Source organism: Rosa rugosa, chromosome 6, assembly GCF_958449725.1.
Source record: "Rosa rugosa chromosome 6, drRosRugo1.1, whole genome shotgun sequence".
Taxonomy (NCBI): Eukaryota; Viridiplantae; Streptophyta; class Magnoliopsida; order Rosales; family Rosaceae; genus Rosa; species Rosa rugosa.
In genome coordinates this window covers 49,338,581-49,350,993 of record NC_084825.1, presented here as the reverse complement: position 1 = coordinate 49,350,993, position 12,413 = coordinate 49,338,581, and the positions used below count along the sequence as shown (strand labels likewise).

The following is a 12,413-nucleotide window of genomic DNA, read 5'->3' as shown; positions in this document are numbered from 1 at the left end:
CGCTTCCCCTATGGACACCCATGCTCCTCCAGCCCGATTCCGGAACGATTCCGACCGGACCGCCTTCGTCTTCTCCAGGCCCTCTTCTCCAGTCGTTTACCTGCAGCCCATCTCCGACCAGTCCAGATCGGAGGAAACCGAGAAAACCGACATCTCCATATCGAAGGAAATTGACGTCTCCAGATCGGAGGAATCCGAGAAAACCTCTGCACCGATCGGACGTTGGGTGCAGCTAAGGGATCCATGGACCTGATGACGCTCTGTTTGTTTAGCAAATCCAGCTGCTCCACCGAGATCCGACATCCTCATCTGCACCACCGGCGATTCACCACCACCTGCAGCAACTGGCTCCGACTCAGCCTGGACAGCACCTCCACATCACTGGTGCCGTAGAAGCTGCTGTTCAGGACGGGTAGGGAGTTGGCGGAGTCGTAGGCGACGATGGGCATGGCATGAAGGGCCGCGACCTGAGGCTGGAGGAATCTAACGTAGCTTTTTTCGGTGCCGTCAGAGCCGAGAGAGAGAGAGAGAGAGATTATGAGTTTTAATTTGTTTAATGGGGGCAAAATTGTCAATGGATTTTAGATTGGGTAAATGGGGTTAAAAAAAACTCTTAGTGGAGTAAGTGAGCAATTTTTAAGCTGAAAATGGGTAAGTGGTCACGGCCCCTTCTATTTATAGCACAAAGAGTGTAAGACCCGATTTATTAAGCAATTTTGTTTGTATTTTTCATGTACTCGATTGCATTTTGTTATGTAATGACAGAATGAAATTAACTGTCCCCAATTACATTATCTTCATTATGTCCTCATGCATTCATTGGTCCGCAAAGAATAAAAATTAGGAAATTTTTATTCTTTGCGGACCAATGAATGCATGAGGACATAATGGAGATAGTGTAATTGGGGATATCTGATTTCATCCCTGCAATGACATGTTTAAGTAACAAATCATAAATGCAAGTACAAATTGAGTCTACGATTTCTATGTGTTGGCCCCACATTCCATAACTTCGATCACCCGACTTGTTTTTATGATTTTCTCCATAGTTTGATTTAAAAAAATTATAGAATAATATTATATCGAGATTTTTGAGTTCTACGAGTTCTAAATTGCTTAAGAATCATAATTTGTAGTAGTGGAAAAATTTCAACAAGAATATAAGAGCAGTTTTAACCAACCTAAGCTTTGGAAAAGCGGCAAAAGCTGTAGGAGTCCAAAGTAGGCCAACATGGGCCGGGTCGGGCTGTTTCCTCAATTCAAAATTTGATAAACATTTTCAAACTTCACTCACTCATCAAAATCACTCTTCTTCTTCATCTTCTTCATAGATCTCAAAACACTCTCCAGTAACAGTAGCACAACTCCCCCCTCCACTTCCTCCGACGACTTGCCGTTGCTTCAGTACAAGTAACGACCGGGAACCTGCGACGGTTCCGATAGCTACAGCTCCGGCGTCGAATCAATGATTGTGAAAACTGCGTCGTTTCAGTAATTTGTGAATGGAGTTCACGGAGGCTTACAAGCAGACCGGGCCTTGCTGCTTCTCGCCCAATGCTCGCTACATTGCTGTCGCCGTCGATTACCGCCTCGTGATTCGCGACACTCTCTCCTTCAAGGTACTTCCCCTCCTCCCTAATTCCCTATCTTTACTAAACGCTGCGTTTTGTTGCCGAGAAATGAAGCTTGAAATGTTCTAACTGGTGAAATTTTCACTCTATTTAACTACATTTGTTCATGGCAACCAAATGGTGGTGTAGATTGAGCTAAATTTCTGTAGATCTCCGCGTCTGTATTTAGATTCGGATAAAGAAAATGTAGTTTCGTAGCTTTTATCTGCTGTTGTCAGTTTGCTGAAGAATTAGAATACGTGTAAGCTTGGATGTTTCCGTGGGGATTGGAGAATCGAAGCTTATTTCATGTTAATTAGCTATCAAGTTAGTTAGGTAAGAGTTTAAATCGGATTAGTTGGAATTTGGTTTAAGGTTGGTTGAGGTTTTGCCGAAATTGGGTGATTTGTTTAACTGAAGGTCAATAAATGGATGGGACTCCTTTTTTCAGGAAGTGTTTAAGCAATGCTATGATAAGGATGTTATATGGAAATGGAATTAAAAAAGACGAAAGCAGAAAAATATTGATTCTGCATTTTGACTCTTATTTGGCTTTAATCACCAAAATGGACTTTTGTGGGCTTTGGAGTTGTCGATTTTGGCAGCTTTGCATTGACAAGCCTGTTTAATAAGGAGGCGCTATTGTTCATAGAGCAAATTGAAACTAAGTTAATGTGATGTGCTTTACTTGAGGCACTGACAAGTATATATAGAGGATAGTTGTCTTAATGCTCTTTAAACCTAATGTGTTTATATAGACCTGTAGTTTTCAATGTGGTCATTTATCTCTGCTCGTTAAGATGAGCTCTCCATTGAACTACACATTCATGCATCGCTGACATGAAAGATATTCAAGTTAGACGAAATGCTCCATTCTGATGTGTTTACTCTTATATTGCAAAACAAAATGCATGTTGAGGGGGTGCATGAGCGGTTATAAGGCCTGGCTTCGTGGATATAGAATTATACACTCTAAAATTGGAACATCAGTAATGATGCTATAAACAGTTATATTCACACTTTCTATATATAGGTCGTGGCATGTTTTACATTTATTTACTGTTTTGCTACTTTTGTCTGACTCAATAAGTGAATTGGTAAACTCAACCTTGTCTATTTGGGAGCTAAGTAATCTCATATGCAGGTTGTGCAGTTGTTCTCATGCTTGGACAAGATAAGCTACATTGAATGGGCTCTTGATTCTGAGTACATTCTTTGTGGTCTATATAAAAGACCAATGATACAGGCATGGTCGCTGGCCCAACCTGAATGGACATGCAAGATAGATGAAGGTCCTGCCGGCATTGCTTATGCTAGGTGGAGCCCAGATAGCCGTCACATACTTACCACATCAGACTTCCAACTGCGTTTAACAGTTTGGTCTCTCTTAAACACAGCATGTGTACATGTGCAATGGCCTAAGCATCTTTCAAAGGGGGTTTCTTTCACCAAAGATGGGAAATTTGCTGCAATTTGCACGAGGCGCGATTGCAAGGATTATATTAATCTTCTGTCTTGTCAAACTTGGGAAATAATGGGTGTATTTGCTGTTGACACAGTGGACTTGGCTGATACTGAATGGTCACCTGATGACAGTGCAATAGTGATATGGGATTCTTCTCTCGAATATAAGGTGTGAGCTTCATTTTTAAATTGCTTTGTTAAGGAAAAGAACTATGTAGTAATTTTGCCATCTAAGGTTTTTTTAGTTTAAAAAATTAAAATATATCATGGTGTTGTTGATACAGGTTCTGATATACTCCCCAGATGGGAGGTGCCTATTTAAGTATCAAGCATATGAAAGTGGATTGGGGGTAAAAAGTGTTTCATGGTCTCCCTGTGGTCAGTTTCTAGCAGTGGGTAGTTATGATCAGATGTTGCGGGTCTTGAATCACCTGACATGGAAGACTTTTGCAGAATTTATGCATCTATCTACTGTTCGCGCTCCCTGTTGTGCTGCTGTCTTCAAGGTAATTGTTTGTTAATGCTTTACATCACCAGACTTCATGTTTTTTTCGAATTGTTAGATGGTTTCTCACCTTGAAATTCCTGAAATGCCAGGAAGTAGATGAGCCACTGCTACTCAATATGTCGGAGTTGTGCTTAACTGATGATTTTGCACCTGAAAATAATGGTACGCATGATACTTGGTGCATTCTCAGAAAAGATTGCCATTATTTTGAACTTATAAAGGATTTATCTCATTGGATAACTTGACTTTTCATTTTCTCCGATATTGATTTACTTTTCTCTTTTCTAGAAGATGCTTCAGAAGGACACGTCAGAGTTAGGTACGAGGTAACAGAAGTGCCCATCACTTTGCCTTTTCAGAAGCCTCCTGGTGACAAACCTAACCCAAAACAAGGAATTGGTAAGCCCTTGCTCCCTCTTGTCCAGCACTGATGCAAATAAACACAAATGTATATTAGATCCCAGTCAATGCAATAACTCAAATATGGAGATAGCTCTAAGAATGTTATATAGTGTACCTAACTAACTATCCATGTAACACTGCAACTGAAAGCCTTTAACTAAAACTGAGTCGTGAGCCGTCTATGTTCTAGTGAGTCTTCGTTAGCAGAGAAGAGGTGCACTTAGAAACTGAGTGATCATAAACACATGAGCCAAATCATCAGATAACATTCTTTGTCCATGACGAGGCCATCAAATGGCTGAGCCTGTTCAAACTTTAGATAATTTTAGCACATTGAGGAACTTCGAGGTGGTCACATACTTATGGATTCTTAATGGTCATTCTAGAGTTCGATATCAGTAAAATATTTGAATGGAATACTGATAATACCATAAATCTATAAATACCTCATTTTTGCGATGTGAGCTACTGAGCCAACATTCATGGACTTTGAGTAAACACATGTTATCTGAAGGTCTATGCACGATATGAATTATCAATATGAATACATAAGTAGGTTGGTTGTGGTAGATGATCTTGATGCAGGAAGTAATACTATCAGCCCATTAAGTAAGAAGCTTTATTCTTGTTGAATGGGTTAGTTACTTGTGGAGTTGTTCTAATATATTATGTGTAAGCAGAACTGCAAAGTTCAGATTCATTTTCAGTGCATTGATTTTGGGTTTTGTTTGAATAATGATCTTGTCCATTAGGTGCTACAAAACTCTCCATATAGATTCCTTATGAGCATATGGCTAAAACTAACAATGAGGTTTTGCTGTAGGTCTACTGGCATGGAGCAACGATAGCCAATATATTTGTACTCGCAACGACAGCATGCCATGTATTCTCTGGATATGGGACATCCGCCATCTTGAACTAGCAGCTATCTTGGTGCAGAAAGATCCTATCCGAGCAGCAGTTTGGGACCCTACGTGTACACGTCTTGTTGTTTGCACCGGAAGTTCTCATCTGTACATGTGGACTCCTGGAGGTGCTTATTGTGTGAGTATCCCACTACCACAGTTCAGCATACTTGATCTGAAATGGAATTCAGATGGAAGTTGTCTTTTCCTGAAGGACAAAGAGTCATTTTGCTGCGCTGCTGTTGCCGTGCTTCCAGAGGAATCAAGTGACTATAGCTCCGATGATTGAGGTAGGCCTCTTTTCGATAGATTAGACCATCATTGTCCGCAATTATGTGAAGTAACGTGTGTAATTATGCAATCATAAAAAAAACGTGTGTAATTATGCATTTTAACAAGCTCTCTGTGTCTCTGTAATTTTGTCCATCTAGCTGGGTGTTCCATTTGCTGCAGTGGCCTTTCTCTATCATATGTTTTTCCTTTTGAGAACCCCATTGATATGATTAGTGGATAGTTGTAGTGGACAAGAAAGATGTGAATTTGCATTAGTAGTGCACTAGTGCATTAGTGCGCCTTAAAATGGACTTGTCTCCTACACCAACAATTTCTTGGCCCTCTTTTTTTTTTTTTTTTTTTTGATGTATTATTTTTTCATAGGTAATTTGCTAATAACTGTGTATAGCCCATCATGAAGTGAACTAAACCAAAATTTTCCTCTTGCTTCTATTTTCTTTTAGGCAGTGCATGTCTTCATATTGTGCTGTAGGTCCTCTAATGATGGACTTATTGAGATGAGTCCATTCACATAGGCCAATGTATTTGGTGTAACATTAATAATGACGATAGATCCATATAGATAGAGGTCACTATTATATGCTACATGTTACACCGGTAACCTACCTAATGTCAATTTGTGGTTGTCCTGCTTGGAGGAGGATAAGTAATATGTGGTCATATCACATTCATATATATATATATATATACACACACACGCAGCTGTTCGAGAGCGGACGTCTGCAACCCAGAAAAAGTGCGGACGTCCCTCCTCTGGCGTCGGGAAGGCGGCGATCGCTGCACTGCGGGTGCCGGACGCACCCTCTGGACATCCCGGACGGCCTCGATCAAGCGGCGAAGGCGAAAGTGATCGGAAACTCAGCGGTGTGCGGCGAGCTCGCCGGAAACCATGGAAGCCCATCGAGCTCGACTTCAAACCCTACGTCAACGAGTCCAGCCGCTTCTGAACTGCTCCATGTCGTGGCCTGGTTTCGTCCGGCAACAGATACGCCGCCGTCGCTGCCCGATCGAGGCCGGAGGAGCGACGTCCGCACTTTTTCTGGGTTGCGGATGTCCGCTTCAGAACCCGCCCCTATATATATATATATACTTTCATAAAATGTTTCTTTTCATTTTTCATTTTATTCAAAGGACAATTGTTTTTCAAACAAGCTAGTTCCAAATCTGGGCATCTGATGTCAATTAGAGGGATCCCATTTGCTCGTGTTAGTAGACTTTGACTTCAATTAACTGTGTGTTCCAACAGGAAACGGTTATGATAAGATAACCATTTAAAATGAGGAATGATATTTAAATAATACTCAAGGAAAACTGGGTGTTTCAACAAGAACTGGTTATGATAACCATTTAAAATGAGGAATTATGATACTCAGGGAAAATGGTTGAGGCAATCGGATAATTAGGATAATCCAACCGTCAAATTACAAACTATCATATAGAAGAGCGACTAAACCTTAATTTTGTATTTTTTCAGAAATTCCAGAGTTAGACCATTCTAATGGTTTTTGAAGAATCGTCTTTTACCAATTTATTTATGACTTTTCTTTTCTTTTTCTTGTCACGAAATTAATGGCTGAAATCTTTAATTTACGAGGGCCGCTTTTTTATTAAGAAAAACAAGAAATTGGCAAATCATCGATGTAGCTGGCTTTGCTTATGGGCTGGCCAAACCTCAATTTCAGAAAACCCAAATTTGCATCACCCGCGTTACTGTTACCGACCCTTGCCGCAAAAGCCGACACGTTTCCTCATCTTAACGCTTCACATTATGATCTCATCATTGTCATGGATTCACGTCTCATCCACTAATCTATTTTCCTCTTTTATAAAGGTCGACCAACGAAACAAACCGCCCTCTTCTATTCCAAGCTTGAATAACTAACCACTTTTTTGCATTATTAAAGCAAATAGCATTTTTTCATTATTCTTTCTAAATTATCAGAAAAGTAACAAAATTGTAGAATTTTATACAAGTTAAAAATAGGGCTCATAGATCTCATTCCAGCTAATATGGGTAACTCTCTGCCGAATGAGCAAACTTAGAGAATAGGCTTCTGCCTAATGTCATAAATGCATTTATATTTGACCAATCAAGGTCACGTTCTTATAAGGTAAAATAACTAACCACTTCTATCCAGAAACAATAAAATAACTAACTACTTCCTTGCATTATTAAAGCAAATAGCATTTTTTTCATTCTTCTCTATTTTATAACAAATAGGACTCATAAATAACTAACTTGCGATACATTAGGTTTACATGTCATCAATAACTGATTAATTACAGATTTTGTGGTCACTCACCATTAGATTTAATTTCAAAAATTGAGAATAAATTACTTATAATTTATTATTTTGATCTCAAGCCTAGATATTAAATCAAATAGTGGTGACCACAAAATTCTCAATCACCCAGTGACCATGTGACCATCACTGCATTGCACACTATATATGAGTCCATACTTTTCGAAAATGAAATACATTGTTGAGATAATTGGAGTTATAGAGTCTCACTTATAACTAAAAGATTTATGGTGCTTAACAAATTAATCATGAACAGCCAGCACGATAGAAAATAATTTTCTTATTATGTATGACAAGTGTAAATTTGGTCATGACTAGAAACCAAATTGCTAAATAACTTTTCCCAATAGCGCACTCACCAAACAAAAGCCCCAACAAAATGTCAATTCGTAATTTCTCCCTTTTTTTTATATCTATACTATTATTAAGAGAAGAGAGCTTGTTCTCCAAAATTGAAATTTTTTACCAATTTAACCTTTATGTATTAAAAAACTATGAATTAATAGGGATAATATGATAAATTGTATAATAGAAAACAAAAGAATAAAAAAAAGCAGAAAATGTGGTAGTTGTACTAGAAATTTCTCCACTATCTTTAACTTCTCTCCACACACATAGTGGGTGGGGCCCTGCTAGTATATAGTAATTTCTCCCATTTAACAGCAACAGTAATTTTTTTTAATTACTCATCTGAAAAAAAAAAAAATAAAGATTTTTGTTATTTATTTTCTTTTTAGGAAATTATTAAGTTTCCTTCATTCTCAGGTATCTTCATAATTTTTCCTTCATATCACAGTCTCGCAACAACTAACTCTCTACACCGGCCTTTCTCTTCTTCCATTTATCTCCCCCACTTTTTCTCCTCCGTCGCCGATCGTTTCGATTCTCTCCGACTCCCTATAACTCTCGCTCAATGCGCTTAGCCGAACAACCGCTATAGCAATCACAGCAACCAATGGAAAACGGCGTCGTCAAGGAGAACGGAGTTTGCTCGTCGGAGTCCGTCAATGGCAGTCGCGACGTCTGGAGTGCTAAGGTATCCGATTCTTCATCCGCTGACCATCTCGTCGTCATGGTCCATGGGATTATGGGAAGGTCAGCCTTAAAAACGCGTTTCAATTTCATCGCGAATTATTCAATTTCATGATTTTCGTTCTAAGAAAGTTGAATCTGTACCGCTATGGCACTATTTGGCTTCAATTTGTTGGAATTCATAAGGTAGATTTCTGCTTTTCGAGGAATATAGATGGTGATTCTGGTTAATGAGGCACAATTCAAGTTTTCAGTAATCTGATCGAGAGTTGTTACTTTAATTTTTCATTATTTTGGTGATTCTTTTCCATAATTTTGTCCTTAACTTTGTTCTTGTTGCATAATTGTTGTTTTATGTACTTCACTAACTTTTGTATTTTCTTATTGGGCAAAAGTACAAAATTCTGTTTAGTTGTTCGTTCCGGATTTCGGGAAGTTATCTGCTTTGATATCTTTACTTTAAAATAATTCTTTAAATAGTACACTTCAAGCCATGTGACTTCAATTTTATATTAAACTCGTTTACTTATTAGTGTTGGAAGTTTTTCATCTGCGAAATATTGATAATGTTGTGTATTGGCTAATGCAGTACCTCAGATTGGAAGTTTGGAGCAGAGCAGTTTGTTAAAATGCTCCCCGACAAAGTTCTTGTTCATTGTAAGGACCATTCTGTTTTAATGTGCATTCAGTTGTGATACCTGCTATCCTTCCGAGTCCTGAACTTGTTGTGTGTATCTCGTTCTGTTACTGATATTATTATGATATAAGGAGTGATCCGTAAAGTCAAGTTTTTGTTTATTTCCTCCCAAAGTATATTATTGAAATTTTACCTGCCACTTATTGTTACTCTACATAGAAGGAAAGATTGGTTTAAAATGTGGGCCCATCCTCATTATCATCCTGCTGCTTGTTTGGATTGGAGTCACTGGACAAGCTCTTGCAAATTGACTTTGTAGTTTTCACTTTGTGGTTATTATTAATTTCCCATTCGCATTACTGTAGGAGTAGGGATTAAACTCAAAGTTCGTGTTTTTGGGAATCTAATTTCCTTGCTTGTTTCTTATATTTTCAGTTGCATCAACTTCTTAGCAATTGCTTATAATTTTATAAGTGAAATTTGGACAATGTTAATATTTCTGTGTGGTTTATTTGATATTGTTGTAGACAAACTAAGTTGTTGAAATTGGTCTTCAGGTAGTGAACGGAATACATCTACGCTGACTCTGGATGGTGTGGATGTAATGGGAGAGCGCTTGGCAGGAGAGGTTCTACTTTTTCTGTCCTCCTAATACACACACACACATTGGATAAACTATACGTACCTCATTCTTCAAAATGATTGATCTGCTGTTTGCTCTGTATCGTTGTTGATCATATATCTTAATTTTAGGTTGTCGAACTGGTTCAAAGAAAGCCAAATTTACGGAAGATCTCATTCGTTGCACATTCTGTCGGAGGGTTAGTGGCAAGATATGCAATTGGGAGACTATATAGACCCGCTAAGGGAGAAAATATGGAACATTCAAATCCTAATGGCTGTGAAGAGGATTCAAGGAGTACGATATGTGGCTTGGAGCCTATGAATTTCATCACTGTTGCTACACCTCATCTTGGTTCAAGGGGTAACAAGCAGGTACTGTAATTGCCTTTTCCGCTTGTTCATTCAGAATGTATGTAAATTTCCTGAAGGTTATCTATTTTAACACCCTAATTGCAGTCAAAAAGAAAAAAAAAACTGATCGCTTCATCCTCCAAATAAAAAAAAATGGAAGGAGAAGAAATCAAATTGTACTGTTGACAAGGGAGTTGCAAGAAGACGTTACTATTTGTGGGTGTTTCTTGGCTTGTTTGTGGAAAATGGAAATTATAACCTCATGAAAACAGATTGAAAGAACATTTGAGCTGGCTCTTGGCTTCTATTGATTAGATGGTTTTTGGTATACTAAATTTAGCGGGCAACGGGAGAACTCTTTAATTTGGCTGATTCTGTTGACTTTTTTTTTTCTTTTGTAAAAGAGGATCAAAGTATTTCACTCCTACCCCCATGGTGACTCGAAAGAAGAGGAAAATTTAGTTATGGCAGCAGTGAAAAATGTTGGGCTGTTCTTATTTTATGATGTTTAACTGTAACCCAGTTGGTAAGTTTGTGCAGTCCACTTTACTTATGAATTAATTCACACTTTTGTAGGTACCATTTCTTTTTGGCGTACCTGCCTTCGAAAAACTTGCTAGTGCAGTTATCCATTTGATATTTAGGAGAACAGGTAGGCATCTGTTTCTTAATGACGATGACGATGGAAAGCCTCCACTGCTTAAACGAATGATAGAAGATTATGATGGATGTTATTTCATGTATGTTACTCACATCTACAATTGTATATTACAAATGGGATCATGAGATTCTACGTTTTTAGAGAATGTATCTGATTACTTATGGAATGAGCTTTCTTCCTTTGACAGGTCGGCATTGCGTAGTTTCAGACGTAGGGTGGCATATTCAAACGTGGGCTATGACCGTATCCTTTTTTTATAAGCAATATAGCTTCTACTGATGCATACTTACCAGTTTTATTAACCATTTGTTTTCAATAACGAGTATTCTAAAGATATTGTCGGCTGGAGAACATCATGCATTAGACGTACTTGTGAACTGCCAAAGGTATTGCTTCTGCACAAGTTTTGTACTCTAATTCAGATTCTACTGGTTGCCATATAATGAACATTGGTTTCTGCTTATTAGTGGGAGGATACTGTTGATGAAAAATATCCACATATAGTTTATGAAGAGCATTGTAAGGCCTATGATGCTGAGCAGTGTGAGCCTACTTCAGCAGAAGGCAATGACTGTGACCAGCTTGAAGGTTTGCAGTTAATTTCTATGTTCTTCATTTTTATCGTTGATCAGATGTTCTACGTCCTTTAATTTGCTGATGCCTTAACACCTATGTTTTCTCCAGAGTCCAGTATGTAAATTTTGTGCTCAACTATACAGTATTGTTAATTGGGGACTCATTGTGCAGGGGAACTAGTGACAGCCCTATCTCGTGTGTCATGGGAGAAAGTAGATGTTAGTTTCCACTGCAGCAAACAGAGATTTGCTGCTCATAGTGTCATTCAGGTCTCTCTATCTTGCTCTCTGTACACACACATCTTCACACACCCACCAGCCCGACCATACTAAAGAAACGACTTTCCACTGAACATTTTGCAGGTAAAAAATCAAACTGCACATAAAGAAGGCGAAGATGTTATACGTCATATGATTGATCATTTCCTCCATTAGAATCTAATAACAACTCGAAGAAATGTCATTGGAACCGGGCTCTGTGGTTCAATGCTACACTCGAGCTTATGCTGTTGAGAAATCTATGATTTCTGTACCACTAAACTGCATCCATCATCTCAGTACAAGCTGGGCCTGCACGTTTGATCTCGCTACCAGAGAGCCTTACACAAAAGATGTGTTCAAGGAAGCAGCAGGCAGTCAATAGAAATTTAATTTATTCGTTACTGTTTGTAATGTATTTTGAACGCAACATTATTAAGATTACTAATTGTATTTCCATTAGTTCTATATATATATATATGTTTTCCGAGTAGTGCTAGAGTGAACCTCTTAGTCCCGTAAACGGAGAAACTACTCAAAACTTTCTAAAGCTAATTGGCAGTCCCACTTGTTTAAGAGATAGTTTAAGAGATAACTAGATTCAGCTAATAAAATTGTGCATTTCTTTCCGGTCCAAAAACTTCGGTGGATAACCGTAAGTCTATAACTTACAGGATTTAAGGGGTTTCTCTGTAATTAGAAAAGATAACTGGTGCTTAATAGTAATTTAGGCAATAAGAAGAAAATCCAAACAGGAATTCTCCAAAATAAGCTACGTGGCGGTTTACT

General features: G+C 38.4%; 2 protein-coding genes across 3 annotated transcripts; both read left to right on the top strand.

The window, feature by feature from the left end:
- Positions 1–1,251: 1,251 nt before the first annotated feature.
- Positions 1,252–5,355, top strand: LOC133715259 (uncharacterized). Of its 2 annotated transcripts, none has more exons than XM_062141693.1 (6): positions 1,252–1,619; positions 2,755–3,243; positions 3,359–3,580; positions 3,672–3,744; positions 3,874–3,981; positions 4,808–5,355. In XM_062141693.1, the coding sequence occupies exons 1-6, from the start codon at positions 1,503–1,505 to the stop codon at positions 5,176–5,178; spliced, it is 1,380 nt and encodes a 459-aa protein (XP_061997677.1). In that variant the 5' UTR covers positions 1,252–1,502; the 3' UTR covers positions 5,179–5,355. The 2 variants fall into 2 exon arrangements, with proteins under 2 accessions (XP_061997677.1, XP_061997676.1); XM_062141692.1 differs by having other exon boundaries at positions 1,255–1,619; positions 3,871–3,981.
- Positions 5,356–8,258: 2,903 nt separating this feature from the next.
- On the top strand, positions 8,259–12,117 carry LOC133717638 (putative lipase ROG1). Its single transcript, XM_062144347.1, has 10 exons — positions 8,259–8,581; positions 9,108–9,175; positions 9,713–9,783; positions 9,909–10,151; positions 10,707–10,870; positions 10,979–11,034; positions 11,125–11,177; positions 11,259–11,379; positions 11,539–11,636; positions 11,730–12,117. Exons 1-10 carry the CDS (start codon positions 8,442–8,444, stop codon positions 11,799–11,801), a joined length of 1,086 nt encoding a protein of 361 aa, XP_062000331.1. The 5' UTR covers positions 8,259–8,441; the 3' UTR covers positions 11,802–12,117.
- Positions 12,118–12,413: the final 296 nt, after the last annotated feature.